This window comes from Engystomops pustulosus, chromosome 3 (assembly GCF_040894005.1).
Source record: "Engystomops pustulosus chromosome 3, aEngPut4.maternal, whole genome shotgun sequence".
In the NCBI taxonomy this organism is placed as follows: domain Eukaryota; kingdom Metazoa; phylum Chordata; class Amphibia; order Anura; family Leptodactylidae; genus Engystomops; species Engystomops pustulosus.
In genome coordinates this window covers 147,230,545-147,248,620 of record NC_092413.1, presented here as the reverse complement: position 1 = coordinate 147,248,620, position 18,076 = coordinate 147,230,545, and the positions used below count along the sequence as shown (strand labels likewise).

General features: G+C 42.7%; 1 protein-coding gene across 1 annotated transcript in view; it reads left to right on the top strand.

Annotated features, from left to right (window-relative positions):
* The window catches only part of LOC140122075 (solute carrier family 12 member 9-like), a 189,009-nt gene that overhangs the window by 16,716 nt on the left and 154,217 nt on the right, over nucleotides 1-18,076 (top strand). Inside the window, exon 2 of the mRNA XM_072142480.1 lies at nucleotides 72-206. Within this exon, the coding sequence (XP_071998581.1) occupies nucleotides 72-206 (135 nt within the window). The remainder of the gene's footprint in view (nucleotides 1-71; nucleotides 207-18,076) is intronic.

The window sequence follows — 18,076 nt, the reverse complement described above, 5'->3', positions numbered from 1 at the left end:
CCATATTCTCAGAATAAGACGAAGACCTCACTAACAATGTTAAATATGTATTTTTCTTGTTTTCCTTGCAGGCTTTGTGGTGGGGCAGTCTGGACTGTACGAGGCTGTGGGCATGCTAGTCCTGTCTTATTTCATCATCGGTATGACTGTGCTGTCCGTGTGTGCCATATCTACCAATGGAGCACTTGACGCTGGTGGAGCCTACTGTATCCTTTATTAGAAAGCAATGCTTTTATGACTTTTTAAAGATTAAGGTTATACTTTTTCTTAGTATAGAAAGTATTGAAGTTTTTATATACTTAAAGGGGTTGGCCACCACTGAGAGATGTGCATGGGATGCACCCAAGATGGCGCCCGCTTGTCCTGCCCACTCTGGCCAGCAGATGAGAGATGCTCACAGGTCCAGGGAACTGCTGGAATCATTGGGAGAGTGGCTTTTAGCACTCACAATGGGCACTGGGAGGCATTAGGTTTTTGTTTAAGGGGAAAACAACTACTTAAGAGATTTTCTTAGAAAGGTGACCAACCCCTATAACTTCAAAGACCCCCTACCGTATTCCTCTGATTTTATAAGGAGCCACATGAATTTTATTTTTTCTTTAATATTTTATATAAATCCAATATAAAACACAAACTGTGACTTTTAAATATTTTTTTATACTTTTTGGGCTCCATATTTACAAAGGTCTTCAGCATTTATTGACTATTTTTGTATAGCAGAATGGGTTTTTGCGGCTTTATACTAGCTGACGGGCCCTGTGAGGGTCACAGCTAAATCTACTTTTTACCTGCTGCCAAATAGGTATTTACTTAATATTTTATCATTTAAACCATTCAGGAGGTACAGGAATTAAATCCAGTGACTTAGCACAGCAATTTCTGTGTAAGTGCCATGAATTTCCCCATGCAACTTTTTGAAAACCACAGAACGACTTTTTTTAAATGAAGTTTTGACGGCAAACAATGAAAAACATCTCCCTGTCAAGCAGTTAAACCATATTGCACGCGACAAAGTTTTATTCCCTAAAATGTCAGTTGTTTTTGTTGTGTTGCCATGGAGACTGTATGCACATAATATCCTCTGAGCCTCCTAGTTATGGAATCTAAACTCACCTCTACTTCAGTTTTCTCTACAGTATGTTAACATTTCACATTCCTGATATTTTTGCTCAATGTAACAAATTAAAGGAATTCTGTTGTTTAACCCCCTATCCCCTATTTTGAATATCTTCTTAGGGAATTCTGAGTTAAATGAGTAAAGTGATAGCCCTGGGATATAATATCACTTACTTGTTCAGAGGTGGTTCAAACTCTGGGACACCCATCAATACATAGGGGCACATTTACTTACCTGGTCCCTCAGAGTTCCCGAAAGTGCATTGTTTGTCCGGAATGCACTGTGCCGCGATTCACGTAGATCCTGCGCCTGATTTCCTGCATCTGTCGCTTCCCCGCTCAGGTCCGCCGGAGTTCACCATCTTCCTCCCGGTGGATGTAAGTGCTTGGCTTGCGACACAATTTTGAAGTTAAATTCCGCTGTTTGTCGGAATCCATCGGCCCGCCCCCCGATTTCTGTCGCATGAAAGCCGGCGCAATTGTGCCAAAATCCGATCGCATGCGACACAATCCCCTTTTAAATCCCTGTCCCAGCGATGCAAAATGGTAATCGCCGGGATGTCCGATTAAAGTGTGGTCCGTGGGGCCCCTTAGTAAATGAGCCCCACAGAATCAAGGTTCACAGCTGTTTCGGAGCAATATCCCTTTAAGCTTTCCCAACGAGTATAGCAGTGCCCCCATTACCCTGCGGTTACAGAAAAAATCCAAGGCAGACAGTGAGGGTGCGTTCACACCTTGAGCTTCAGACTTTTTGGTGTATACTGAATAAATGTTCTTACCCTGTTCAGGGAACGGATTTCACTTAAAAGCACATTACTAATTCAGCATCTTAACCCTGTAATTCCCAGGACTGTAGTTGATCCTGCAGAAAGATCTCTCCGTGATAGTAGTTCCTAGCAATATGCTGTCATGTTATAGAAGATGCTCCCATGTTTTTACTTTTCAGCCATCAGCCCTTAGCAGCTGGAGGAACCACCATTTCCATTCATTTCATAAGAAAGCCTTTTAACCAATGGTTTAATGCATGGTATAACAAAATATTACACCATAATGGAAATGAAAGAACTGAAAATGTATTCATTTCACCCTCACCCAGTTTATATGGATAGCTGATTAATGTCTGTGCATTGGGGGTCTGACTGCCAGTACCTTCCATATTTTGCAGAACAGTCTCCCTTAGCTGCCCTTTGATACTGACTTATGGCATTGGCAGGTCTTGAAGCTGTAGTCCCATTGAAGTCAATGAATTTATTTTTTTGTGCTGTATTTTGTGCACTTGCGACTAGCTAATGCAGGGCGGATAAGGGATACTTATGTATAGTGGATAAATGTCCTTTATGGGACAATCCATGTAAGCCTGATGAAAAGCTGTGCATCTGAGATGTTCCTATATAACAAAAAAACGGTAATTACTCACCGGTAATTGTGTTTCCTTGAACCACGACAGCACCCAACCAGAGAGAGGGATCCGCCTCCAGGGACAGGAAACCCAGACTTCAAATTGTGCGGTACGCCCCATCTCCTTCAGTGGATTACAGAGACTGTATGGGACTTAATGTTCTTGATTAATTCTGACCACCGTATCATTCAGTATCACTTTCAATGAGAGAATCTCACACCTCTGTGACATACACATAACACTTAACACCCAAGTGTGAAAAGAAATTACAAGGGAGGGAATAACCAGGGTGCTGTCGTGGTTCAAGGAAACACAATTACCGGTGAGTAATTACCGGTTTCCCCCTCTCACCACGACAGCACCCAACCAGAGAGAATAACATAGACGAAAATTTTAGGGAGGGATAACCGAAGAAAGAACTCTTCGCCCAAAGGAAAGTTCCTGTGCACCTACTACATTCAGCCTATAGTGCCTGTAGAAAGTGTGCGGAGAAGACCAGGTGGCAGCCTGACAAATCTGATTAACCGACACCTCTCTAAATTCTGCCCATGAGGAAGAGAATGCTCTGGTGGAATGGGCTTTAAGACCTTCTGGTATCGGCTGGCCTGCTGCTACATAAGCGGAGCTAATAGCTTGCCTAATCCATCTGGCTATAACTACCGCTGAGGCCTTTTGCCCCCTATTCTTGCCTCCAAAAAGAACAAAAAGACTATCAGATTTTCTCCAATCTCTAGTCCTATCCAAATAAAGCTCAATGGCCCTTTTAACATCTAATTTGTTAAACTCCCTCTCCCTATCCGTAGAAGGGTTACTACAGAAGGATGGGAGCCTGATCTCCTGGGATCTATGGAATCTAGAGACTACCTTTGGTAAAAAGGCCGGGTCTGTCATCAGAACTACCCTGTCATCCAAAATCTTAAGGAAAGGCGCTCTACAGGATAGAGACGATATTTCTCCAACCCTACGGGCTGAAGTGATTGCTACCAAAAATACGACTTTAATAGTCAACCACTTTAGTGAACAAGACTCCAGGGGCTCAAAGGGGTCTTTTATCAGATAATTTAATACTAGAGTAAGGTCCCAGGGGGGCACCGTACTTCTCCTAAATGGGGTCATACGGGATGCTGCCTTTATGAACCGAGATATCCAGGGATGAGAGGCTAAGGGGGACTCAAACAGGGAGCTAAGGGCAGAAATCTGTACTTTAAGGGTGGCAGGTTTTAGGCCCTTATCTAATCCTGCTTGCAGGAAATCTAATATCTTAGCTATATTTGGATGAGCTAAGTCTATTTTATCTGGAGAACAAAAATCTGAGAAAACTCTCCAGACCCTGAAATAGATTTTAGAGGTAACTACCTTCCTACTCCTCTGCAGGGTTGTAATTACCTTGTCCGAGAGGCCTTTTTCCCTCAAGATGCGCCTCTCAAATTCCAGGCCGTCAGATGGAGGTTCGCAATCTGCGGGTGGAATACTGGGCCCTGGGAGAGGAGATCGTGACTCTCTGGGAGGATCCAAGGGTCTGATATCGATAGCTCTCTCAGTACCGAGAACCATGCCCTCCTGGGCCAGAAGGGGGCTATAAGAATAACTCTGGCCTGGTCTTGCCTTATCTTCTTCAGAACCCTCGGGAGAATAGACAGGGGTGGAAATGCATAGGCTAGGCTGAAGTTCCACTTGATTGAGAAGGCATCCAAACTTAATGATCGGTCTCTCGGGTCTAGGGAGCAGAAGAGCCTGACCTGCTTGTTCCTTCTTGTGGCGAATAAATCTACTTCTGGTTGGCCCCAGAGTCTGGTTATCTTGGAGAACACCCTCCGATTCAGGGACGGCTGCCTGTAGGGGATGGCTGCCTGTACAGTTTCTCCACCGAGGCTACTATCTTCACCACCTTGTCCTGAGGAAGGAAAGATTTCTGCTGAGTGGAATCTAATCTGATGCCGAGAAATATCTTTGATCTGGCCGGAGTAAGGGAGGACTTCTTCAGATTTACCATCCAGCCCAGGCGATGTAGGATCTTCATTACCACCTTTATCAAAATCTGTAACTTCTCTGCCAAACCTGCGATCAGCAGGAAGTCGTCTAGATATGGCACAAAGGTGCCCTGATATTTTTGTATGTAGGCTCCCACTTCCGATATTAGTTTTGTGAAAACTCTCGGTGCTATCGCCACTCCAAAGGGTAGAGCTCTGAATTGGAGGTGCTCTATCTTGCCTTCCATCATCACCGCCACTCTCAGGAATCTCTGACTGTCCGGATGAATAGGGACGTGGTAATATGCATCCGCTAAGTCTATGGAAGCCATAAAACAATCCTGAAAGAGCAGGTTTACGGTTGACTTTATCGATTCCATCTTGAATTTCTCCACCTGTAGGTAGCAATTTAGTGGTTTTAAATTTATAATGGTCCGGAAGGCACCGTCCGGCTTCTTTATAAGGAACAGGGTTGAATAGAATCCTGTCCCTCGATCTTGCAGTGGCACCTGCCGTAGCACCTCCTTTCCCAATAAGGATCTTACTTCGGTCTCCAGAGCCTGTTTTTCTGCTCTTCCGGCCACTGAGGTTATCTTGAAACGCTGTGGGGGAGGGGATAGAAAAGGTAACTTTAGGCCATCTTGTATGATCCCCAAAATCCACTTGCTCCCTGTAATCTTGCTCCACTCCTCCTTGAACAGGGAGAGCCTTCCCCCCACAGGACCCCTGGCGTCATTGCTGACCGGGACGTTTACTGGAATCCTGAGGTCGGGAAAACATGAACCCCTTAGACCTCCTAGAGGATCGCCTCCCCTCTTTCTTGTCTCCGGATCTCTGGGGAGATCTAAATCGCCTTGAGGGGCGAAAAAACTTAATTTCTTGAGGCCTTGTACTAGGAAAACCTCTTTTCCTGTCTGCTGCCTTCTCCAAGATGTTGTCTAGTGCAGATCCAAACAAGAATTCCCCCTCACAGGGAATACTACACAGATGACTCTTAGATGGAAGGTCACCTGTCCAGTTTTTCAGCCATAAGGCCCTTCTGGCAGAATTGGATAAGGCCACCGATCTAGCTGATAACCTTAAGGCGTCCACCGAGGCATCGGCTAAGAAGGCAGAGGCTTTTTGTGCAGTGGTAACCTCAGAAATAAGATGTGACCTGGACGCCCCGGTCTTAATCTTTTCCTCCACCTGGGAAAGCCAAACAAAAAGAGACCTAGACACGCATGTAGCCGCGACGTTGGGTTTGAATGCGCCTGCTGCTGCTTCCCAGGAGCGCCTTAGGCAGGGCCGGTTCTAGACAAAGTGGGGCCCTGGGCAAAACTAAAAGTGGGGCCCCAAAATAAAACTATTTTATGACCAGTCACAGTCAGCAAGAGGCTCCTTTAGTATGGTAAAACAAACTGTAATATGGGAAAATTTTATAGGAGATAGATAGATGATAGGGAGAATTTTATAGGAGATAGATAGATGATGGGTTTCCTCCGGGTCCTCCGGTTTCCTCCCACACTCCAAAAAATTACTGGTAGGTTGATTAGACTGTGAGGCCCATTGGGGAGGGGGACCGATATTTTCTGAAAGCAGACACTTGCCCCATTTTCAAAATTGCATCAAAGATTTTATAGACATAGGCAGGCGCCTTCATGCAATTTTTAATTCAAATTAAAACATTTTTTTAAAAATACTTAAAATTTGACTTTGATGGCAAAAAATTTGATCCAAACAGAAAATGTTTACCTTCACATCTCCTAAATGTAATACATGGGCATTTGTAGAGTTCACAAATGTGCCCTATTGATATGTTCACATGAATAAATCCACATAATATCACTAAAACTGTAATAACTAGATATCTGCTTTTCAGCTAGACATTTTTAGACAGTCACAACCTGCAAAATATATCAATAAAACAGAATAAAAAGTAAAGGCGCCGTAAAACCTATAGAATTTTGAAAGCAGACAACCAGGCGATGCATTTGGCAATTAACATTCAAAATTTCCTCTAAAATATGTACAAATCCAGATACTTATATAAAGAAAATCTACTTTCCTAAAACAGTAAGATGTGAGGAGATCATACATACCCCACATCAATATATTCACCAAAATATGCAGCAAAGGGAACTGCAGAAAATTCACACAGATTTATCATTGTCTGTTCCTTACACAATGGTAACCCAAATAAATAACTATATATCCATAAACCCCTCTAATGAGATAATAAAAGTCACATTTAGATGTACGCCATTGTATTATCACAATAACAGAACCCTCCGCGCTTCATAAGAATGAAAGTGAGAACGTCATAACATAGGTGTAAACAATGGAGGATGATGGGAAATAAAAACTTTATACCAGGACATGTGTGTGTTTTTGGTGTTACATATAACTTTATGGACATGTTCTGGTCGCGGTGTAGTCACATTAGGCGAAGAGGATTGAATGTTCATCGTATCAGTCAATTTTCCCAACAAAAAATAACTATCACAAAATAAAAGGGAATAAGAGAGAATGGGCCACATTTATCACTTTTGTGCGTCTAGGTGTAGTAGTTGCGCCTAAATTCTGGTGCACTGTTTTCCAGAATTATCACAAGCTTTTACAGAATTAGCACAACCATCTGTGATAAGTTAATTTCCTGCCTCTTATTAATCACTTTACTTTAACACAGTTTAGGCGCAATTTTGGCGCAGTTAAGGCGTAATGTTAGATTCAGGCACTTACATGTGATCCTGCTACAAGCTCCTCTCTGCTTCTCCCACAGCCCAGAATGAAGATAACACTCACAGCAGCACCCAGGTGTGTGACACCCTGCACCCAGTGACCTCCTCAGCAGGGGCTTCTCCTGGAGGGGATCCCCCAGTGCTGGTCTCCTACTGCACCCCTGTAATTCTGCACAGTATCCCTCTCAGAAACACTGGTGATACTGTGCAGAATTACATGGGGGACACCTGTCAGTACTATGTGCAACATTCTGTAACGTTCTCTTCTCTCTTGCTTTGAGCTCAGGATTCTGCAGAATGTTTTGTAAATAGAAGGTGATGAAGTGTAAATAGAGTCTGCAGCTCCTGTCTGCAGAGTATCTAATGACTGTATTATCTGTACTAGTGTCTGCAGAGTATCTCATGTCTGTATGATCTGTTCTAGTGTCTGGATGAGCTTTTCTGCTAGAAATGAGCTCTTCTGCAAAGGGGCTCAGTGCTTTCTTCTCAGTTAACGCCACCTTCGGGCTGGAGTGTTTTTGCGCCCGTTTTTGCGCCTAAATGAAAAGTTGCAAGTGATTAATATCATTAGGAGCATCAAAACATCTGGATTGCTAGGATAAATGAGGGAAAGCTGGTTATTTTTTGCTGCGCAGCTAGCATTTAGTCGCAAAAATGGCACAAAAAATGGTGCGCCTGAATGAAAAGGCGCAAAAACAACAGAAAAAAACGATTGATACATGTGGCCCAAAGTGTGTTCTTAGATTTGCATAGAGAAGGGTTAAAAACATGAATATTAGTTTATATTATCCCTTCTCAAAATGTAGTACTAGTAACATATAAAATGAATATTTCCATTATCTGTGAGGTGCAGCAGCTCCTGTGTGCAGTGATTTCTCCATGCAGCCTGATGGCTAAGAATCTGGAGATGGGGGAGACACTTTAGGGGGCTGTATCTCTGGTTCTGTGACTCATAGAACCTCACTTCTTTTTTCCTATGAAAGAAGAGAGTCTCCTCTTTTATATGAATCTAAATTTTTCTAAATCTAAGTGTTTCTAAAATGCAGAAAAACGGAGATATTAACTGTTAAACTGCCGTCGGAAGTGATATTTATATATAAAAATGGCACCTGATATTCTCACTTTAAACCTGAATATCTCTGGATCCATAGCACCTAGAAACACAATTCAAGATTCATTTGAAAGAAGAGATTCTCCCCTTTCTCCCTGGGGGCCCTGGGCAATTGCCACCTTTGCCTACCCATAGCGCCGGCCCTGGCCTTAGGAAACCATCTGCCTTCTTATCCATAGGATCTTTAAGCACACCTGAATCCTCCACTGGAAGCGCACTCTTCCTAGAGACTTTAGAAAACGGCAACATCTACCTTCGGTGCCTTGTCCCAAATCTCTGTCTCGTTCTCTGGAAAGGGATACTTTCTTTTCATTGCTTTAGGAATAAAAACCTTCCTGTCCGACTTACGCCATTCTGCCTGGATAAGGGAGGAAATATTCTCATGGATGGGAAAAACCTTTCTCTTCCTTTCTCCTAGACCCTGGAACATAACGTCTATTACAGAGCGTTCCTCCTTTTCATCTTCCAATTCCATAGTTGATCTTACTAATTTAACCAGGTGATCAATATCTTCGATAGGAAACAGGGGTCTGCCTGACCTGTCCTCCTCCTCTGACTCCGATGACTCCCCCACACTAGGGCTAGAATCTTCAAGTTGCCTGGAAGTGCCCGGGGAATTCTCTGACCTGAGGGATCTCCTTATTTCCTGCACAGAACTACGCACCTCCTGCTGGATTAGCATACGCATGGATTCAAACAAGGTCGACTGATCTTGTGCTAACAGGCACTGAACACACTGGTCACAGTTAGGTTTTAAATAAGAGTCAGGCAGATTATCTCCACAGATTCTACATGCACGATTCTTAGACTTTACAGTGGCTTTCCCCTTACGAGATTCTTCCCTCTAAAACAAGAATCACATAAGACATCATCAGAACCAGTTTAAAGGCATGGTAAGGCCACACTCACCAATCAGCGGACTATCCCCCTACTCAAACTTTACCGTAGCGGTGTCCACCGACTCTCTACCACCTTCATTAGAACTCATCTTATCAGTGGTGAGGGTACAGCTCCGTTTCCTTCCACGACTGGAGCAACTCCTGTGGCTGGCTGTGGGTGCTAGAAACAACACACAGGACTCCTGTGTGGGATCTCCTTTTAAAACTCCCGCCTCTGACGTCACACTCGACGTGGACGCTGAGCGGCGCGCCACTTCCGGTCCCTACCGGAAGTGGAGTCGGCGCCATTTTCGGGAAGACCACTGCGGTGAGGAGGAACCTGCGCTCAGCCGCCCTCCTACACGCGCCTCCCACTCTGGGATCTGAGGCGCGCCGGAGCCCGTCTGCACCCACAGACTGCGCTGCACCTCGCAGCATTCACTCGCGCACCCCGCCGAGTGACCACCCTCCGGTAAGCCTCGGCGGGGGATCTTGTGCAGCCACCTGGGGGTACCTGGGACTCCCATTCCCCCCTTTCACCGCGACTCCTTGAGCCTCACTGAGACTCACTGGATCCCCCGTCAGGGACAGGAAACCAGTGAAGGAGATGGGGCGTACCGCACAATTTGAAGTCTGGGTTTCCTGTCCCTGGAGGCGGATCCCTCTCTCTGGTTGGGTGCTGTCGTGGTGAGAGAGGGAAATAAGCATTGAACAATCTTATTAAAGGATGTCTTGCACGCCGCTTAACTTGAATTTTAAACCAACAAGAAAATAGGCAAGTGTGTATAGGCAAAATATTCAAAAAAACTTTATTACAAAATACAAACAAAGTCCCACATATATGTAATTTTTAAAACCACTTAAAAGGTGTCAGAACACACATATGTACAGAAACCAAGTGGATCAAAGCCAATGACAAAGATCCACATGCAGCCACAGGTGAGTGCAAAGCACAAAAATATATGTAATTTCCTCACACAAAGTATTATAAACAATTCTAGTATCTATACCAAGATTTCGTCCCGCATACTGTGTCAATATTGAACATGCAGGGTATAACCCATACTCCGAGGTAGCACTAAACATGAGCATCAATTGCAATAGGTAGCATGATTATAGAGATGGAAGCCCGGTGATTAGTACAGAACAGAAATCAGAGGCACGAATGATATGCAGATCAAACCATGGTAAGTGGAGGAAAAGCTTCAGTGAAAAACCTGTGGCTGGAGGAACTCCACGCGTTCCGTCGCTAGATTGCGACTTCCTCAGGGGTTAACTTGAATTTCCTTTATAATTGTGAATCCTGTAGAATAAAGCACACAGGACGCAAGTACAGCCATTGCTTTGCTTAGGAAAACATTACAGCATGAGAGCACTACACGTTTAATGGCCCTACAAGGTTCAAGTGTCATTTTCTACAGACACTGCAGTTGCTTGCTTAATCCACTAGATGGCAGACTGCACCTTAAAGTGAAGAAAAGGAGTTCATGTTTTTTACCGGAGAAACTAAATAATTTGGATTCTACAAAATAAGCAAAAAATATCTACACAAAAACGGAACCTAAAAAACATTAAGCATTATGCCTTATTACAAATATAGATTTTTTTAATTAGAAATATTTTTAGAATATGCCAATCAATATCACATTTAGGAAAGAATAGCCCAGATATAAATAGGCAGGGGATACATAGAAACTTTAGCCCCACCAGATAAAAATAACTCATATATTTATCTATTCCCATTACCATTTCTTCTCTTTTTTTAATTTTTTTGTACATTTGTTTTGACTACTTTTCATTTCACTTGTTTTCTGTAGTGGATATAATTAATAATAATAATTCCTTTATATTGTACTCACAGATTCCATAGCACTGCACAGAGCTTACCAAACTGGTCCCTGTCCCCAAGGGGCTCACAATCTAATCAACCTACCAGTATATTTTGGAGTGGGGGAAGAAACCGGAGGACCTGCAGGAAACCCACACAAACACAGAAAGAACATACAAACTCTTTGCAGATGTTGACCCAGGTCCCCAGCGCTGCAAGGCTGTAATGCTAACCACTAAGCCACTGTGCTGCCCTTATTCAGACACTAAAGTGGGTCACTTATAGTACTATGTAGTGCCCATTTATACATGATGGAGTAGTAGTATTGTGCTGGGTAGTGGTAATATGCAGAGGATAGCAGTTCTAGTACTATATTGTTGGAGAAATAGTATTGTGCTAGATACCATGTTTCTCTGAAAAGAAGATCTACCCCAGAAATAAGCCCTAGCATGATTTTTCAGCCTATTGAGAATAGGGCTGAATTATAAGCCCTACTCCGAAAATAAGACCTAGTTACTAATGCCCAGTGGCACAAGAGGGCCTAGATGCAAACTATACCTTAAATCTCGCGGCCACCCTGTCACACATATTACACTTGAAAATACACATACATACCGACATATATTCACAGCCCCATACTCATACACATAATACGGAGTCCAGCAGCAGCCCCCACTCGACAAAATGTGCAACAGCAGAAATAGCCTCCACTGGACATAATAGCAGCAGCCAAAACTTGACAAAATTGCAGCTGCAGCAGCATCCTACATTCAGTAAACTTGCAGTGGCACCCGCATCCTACATTCAATAAACTTTCAGCAACAGCAGCCTCCACTCAATTATCTTTCAGTGGCAGAAACCTCCACCCGACAAACTTGCAGCTGCAGCAGCCTGCATCCAATAAGCTTGCAGCAGCCTCCACCCAACAAACTCACAGCGGCAGCAGCCCACACCCAATAAACTTGCAGCAGTTGCAGCAGCCCCCGCCCAATAAACTTGCAGCAGCACCCATCGATCAAATTTGCAGTGGCGCCAGCAGCCTCCATTCAATAAACTTTCAGCGGCAACAGCCTCCACTCAACATACTTGAAGCTGTCATATCTATCTAAGACTGATGGAAGAAAAATTATATTTACCTACACTCCTCCTGTGGGCTGTGAGCTTCTGTCTTCATAAGAGCGTCTGGGAATGGAGTAACGCGCCCAAAGCCAACAACATTATGTATATATGTATAAATAGGTAGCCGGAGCTCAGAGTGGATGCAATGATCTCAACTTGTGACCACCGCAGGCGGTGAGCCATCCATGAAGCTATCCCCAGCAGCCATCATATTCATTACTAGGGGCCAATGCTGTCACAGTCAATGGTGCATCATCATATAGGTGGTATGGGTGGCCCCCCGGGGCCTTCGTCTTCCCAGGGGCCCACACCAGCCGATACATGGGCCCTATATGAATATCACATTTAATTTATGTCAGGCCTGCAGTGGATATTTCATTTATGGGGGGCTCTGCAGTGGATATTTCATTTATGAGGGGCTCTGCTGTGGATATTTCTTTTATGGGGGTTCTGCTGTGGACATTTCTTTTATGGGGGGCTCTGCTGTGGACATTTCATTTACAGAAGGCTCTGCAGTGGATATTTTATTATAGGGGGGCTCTGCTTGCTGTGGACATTTCATTAAATGGGAGCCAATACGGGCTGTGGTGGTGTCGTCGGGCGGAGAAGATTAGGCCTCGAGGCACAAGGTTGGTTTGGATGCTGGGGGGGGGCCTAGTTGTGTGAACAGCCCAGGGCTCAGTGATCCCACACTGGTCACAGTTCAATATACTAGTGATGTTTAACTGTGACAGCCAGGCCCGAGCCCTTTTCTTACTCCTATCCTGACATCTATATCTTCTGAACCTAGAGAAACTATACTGGTCTCTTTTTAAAGAGAATAATCTCCCCTTTAATATTAAACAAGAATACTGCTTCTAGAGATATCCACTTTTAGTTACAGTAGGGAGTGTACCTTTCAAACAATTCCCACTCCATACCTTTATGGTGCATATCTCCATGACAGTAATATTACATCAGAACTATGTTTCTAGGTGCCACAGGTCAGAGGATATAGCCTTTTGAAGTCTTCCCCATCCAGCCTGTAAGCTAAAAGGCAACAAGGAGAAGGAGGAACAGGATAGAGCTGAGACATGCATTTTACTACAAGCACAATACTACATGGACAAGGGGTGCTTATTAAGGAAAGTTCCATTGCTAGACATTAGAAATCGGGGCAAATGATTCTAAAAGCAATAGAGTTACAAGAAATTCACAATGGAGAGATATGATGTTCCAGAATTTCATTTATGGGGGGGGGGCTCTGCAGTGGATATTTCATTAATGGGGGGCTCTGCAGTAGATTTCATTAAAGGAATTTTTTGTTCATTAAAAAAATAAGACATTACCGACAAATAAGCCCTAACCCATTTTTGGAGCAAAAATAAATAGAATATGCCCTCAAAATCCAGCATGTTCAACCAGGGACACTTGCTTATAAATCCAGGCACCGTGACTGTGGTAATCTTCTTATATTTGTTATCAATGGCGTCCTTCATTCTAAAATAAACTTTTAAAATTGGCTCTTGAACGGCTCCCTATGAAATTTAGAATAGGGAGTCTCAGTCCAGCTAGTTCCCCACTCCAGACTTTATTGGGTTAAAGGGGGCATGGTGAGCCTATAAGGGTCAGGGTTAAGTGAGCCGACTCCCGTCTTTCACGTGATAGACCCGGCTCTTAGAGACGGTTCTTTCGCGAACGGCCCTTCGCTAGCTTCCATGTGTTCGAAATATAGAGAAGGCGCCTAAACGGTTAAATAGGAAAATATACGCTCACAGTACTAACCTTACTACAATGGAATAAAAGGATTGGAAATGTGGCAGAGAGACAAAGTCAGGGAATATTCAGTGTCTGCATGTGATTAATTCATGTGCCAGCCTGGCGCGGCACAGGACAGATTAGCAGGGTGCAATAGTTTTGAACTAGCTGAAATAAAAAAACAGTACAAGAAGTACAAGAATAAAAATGGAGCACGGGAACACTAAGGACATGCACTAAATGTAGATGAAGTTCACTTTCCGAATTAGCATTTGGTACATCCAGCAGAGGCGGCCTATTTGCTGTCAGCTCGGGTGATGTATATAAGGATGTATGGTGTGCAGAATTATTAAATAAGAAGCTCTACAGTAGATGGGACTGCCTGGAGCCAGACTATGGAAAGGATTGCATAAGTGAGGCCGAATATCCCAACATGCTTGGTGTTTGACTGTTACTTATTCCAACAGGTTTCTGTTTGCTGGCATTTGGCATATAAATCAGTACATTGGACCTGGAAATGAATAAGATAGAAGTAAAAAACATATCACAAGCCTTATATAATACATCATATACAAAACTAAGCGTCACTTAAAAAGGGTCTTTAGGGGAAGTAGCTGAGGTTTAATCCATTATATATTGTATGCTGGGTTTAAGGACTACATTTTCAGTACATCATATTGCCAGTAATGGTATGTTAACATCTCTGCTGTATACAGTATGGCACCTTTTTATGTGAATGAAAAAACAGGTAACATAAAGAAAACATACTGGCCCACCTTTATTAAAGCGTCTGTACCAGCTTTCTGTCTGACTTTGTACTGAGAATGTGCAAACAGCTTGGACATTTATTTATCTGCACATACCGTATATACTCGAGTATAAGCCGACCCAAGTATAAGCCGAGACCCCTAATTTTACCACAAAAACCTTGTAAAACCGATACATTTTTTACTCGAGTATAAGCCGAGTTTGGGTTTTCAGCACATTTTTTTGTGCTGAAAAACTAGGCTTATACTCGAGTATATAAGGTAGTTTTAATAAATGTGGCACCATGGGTTTTTTTTGTTCTGCTTTTTGTGACTTTTTCAGCACATATATTTTTTTCTGGTGCAAGAATACTGTTGTAATTTGTTTATTTATCACTGGAATCCAGAAGTCTTTAAATTGTCGCACAGCATTAAAAGAGTTGCTATTTTTTCACAAAAGATCTCCAGCCCTCTGCAGGAAAAAGTGTAGGATGGCTACTGCAAAAATCTGTGTTAAAGATTTAAAGATCTTAAGATACGATTATCATAAGATAAATCATACAAGCCCCCACCCAAAAAAACAACAACAAAAAAAAGTATGTAATCCTATTGTAATCTATTGTACAGGGGCCTGATGATTCAGCTGGTTCTTTCACGCCTCCATGTTTTAGCAACATTTTTTACTCACTCTTTCCTGTGAGACAAAATTTAATTTAAATTGAATCTTTGCCGTCTTTGGTAACGGAGAGATGACACAAACAGTTGGCCCTAAAGCTAAACCCACTTCCCAGCAGATCCTTCCTATTGTCCAGCCACCACAGGCGATGGTAGAAAACTAGAGTTCCCTCCATACACCAAAGTAGAAAACAAAGAGACGAAGAGAAGACAATATAACACAAAATAATAGTCTCCAGAGCTGGATCACAACAAAGAGGGCCAGAAGGTCGGAATACCAGAAGACATAGACCAGAAAGACACAATGTCAAGATATCAGGAGCTCAATAGAAACAGATAATATAGCAGGTAGTGAACAGCAAGGTCAGGACAATGCATCTTGTCGTCTCCCCAACAACCCAGCCAAATTAGGGACTTTCCCTAACAAATAGGCCAACTGTTAAGGGAACATCTACAATAAGGCCTCCCAGCAGTAAATGGTATACAAAAAAAAAGTGAAAATACCTGTGATGCTTATACCAAAAATACATACCTGTAGAGAATGCAGAAAACACATAAATATATTCCAGCAATGAATATACCAAACACATAGATACCGATAACTATGCCAAACATATAAATATTTACCAGCAATGAATAAACAGCACAGACAAAAATATCCTCCACATATAAATATAGACCAAAAATTAATTTACTGTACACATCAAAATATACCAGCACTAAATGTACTGCACATCTGTGCTGCATTCGGACACAGACATCACTTACTGTTAGGCTGCAGCTCTTTCCTTCTATGTCTGTGGTAGTCTTGTTCATCCTGCTCTTCTTCATTGTAGTCTCCTCATGGTAGGCAATCCGCCTCCATCAGGTAGATGGATCTGGTCATTGTAACTTCTCCCGGGCGTGACTTATCACTGCAGAATTTGACACCGGGTACTGTAGCTTTTGGATAACATCTCCACACTTCGTCCTTAAAAAAAAAATCACAGTCAATATAATGTTCCCTAGATAACAGCTAAGTGCTCCACAATGTGCCCCCTACATATACACATAATAGAAAATGATCCCTCAATATGTCATGATATATACTACCATATAATTTCCCCCTCATTAATTTGGTAGCCCCAGCACATGCCCCCAGTATATATGTAGCCAAGCACACTCAGAGTTAGTTGTATGTACGGGAGCATGCCTACTAGCCTAGTCCGAAGAGATCCAAATTGAGAATAGACGTAAGGCGGCAGTGTATGTCAATCAGCACCCGAAGGACCAGCACTACACACTATATATAAACTAGGGAACACTCCAGTGATTTTGTAAAATAACCCCCTCCCCTCTATCTGAGACGCCATAATGGAGGGATGAGAAATACACCTCACCCGTGATAAATAAGAAAACAGCTGCTAATAAGCATACCAATAATATATACTTCTATCTCCTTTACTCTGACAATTTTAAAATCTCACGGAGATATTTTTGATATATAGTGTTCTCTTTCAATTATATTAACTTTTCAAATAAAGGTTATATTTTAATGGCATAAAAGGGTTAAATTGGCCTAACGGGACTTTTGTTGTTATTTAGTGGAATTAACCAAGCTACAGAGGTCCAACTTTATTGTGGAAGCCTACGTTATAGAGGGCACTGTCTTCACCAGTATCATGTGTTTCTTAAAGATGCACATATTACTGATTGCGATTGGGAGTCGGGAAGGCGCCCCAGGGTGGCACCCCTCGTCAGGGTGGCACCGGTCCTGGCACAGGCCACTCCAGGGTGGCACCAGTCCTGGTGAACAGTGAACTATGAGTGGATGATTTTATTGTAGCTAGAGTCCCGACTCCAGGAATGATTGAAGCAGAGCTCTGTCAGTGAAAGTGCTTTACTGTCGATGAACTATAGCAGAGCTGCAGTGACGTAAACTGTAATTTTAATTGTAAACATCTGTAAATTTCCTTGAAGACCATAGTAGATTGCCGTATATATACTGGTTTGGACAATTTGTGTTGACTTTCTGGTGGTTGAATACTGTTGTAATACTTTGTATTCTTGTGGTAATGACTTGTTTTCCACATAAATCTGTTTTATAGATACAAAGTAGAAACTCATCTAGCGCTACAGGTCATAAACCCAAAAACACAAAACACTTTCACAGTCAGTAGATAAAATTATCACTACTTACCTATAAAAGACAAAGTACAAGCAAAATGTGATTGTAACTTAAAGGTCTAGCGTTAACTACTACGAACTGGCTCATGAATCAGTGACACGTGAAGAAAATTCATGTTTGCTTTATTATCTTCTTTTTGCTTATCTATAGCTAAGCTATCATGCGGAGCAAACTTTATTCCATCATTGACTTCGAGTACAGTATATTTTGCTCAAACTCTTAGTAGCACTGTTATGCGACAGGTCTTGTGGCATGGCTGGTTCATGATACCAAGTACTGGGGAAGCCTCTTTACTCCATGCCAGTTTTTTTTATTGAATACTGTTCTTTAGGAGAGGCCCTCAATATCAGTCTGGTGTGGTTTTTTCTCTTAGAATTAATAGGACTCACTGTTACCTAAAAGGACTGTTTGTTAAAAAAGTCTCCAGCACTTGAACACTTCGTATAGTACTTATGGAATATCTCCCAACTTTTGGGGCGAGAGAAAGTCCCTCCCCCTTTTTTCGAAACCACGCCACCTTATCCCACCTGCAAACAAAGTATACTATTGACCTTAATGACCCCTACATAGTATAAGGCCCTTTGCTGTGGTTAACCCCTCCTACTGTAGC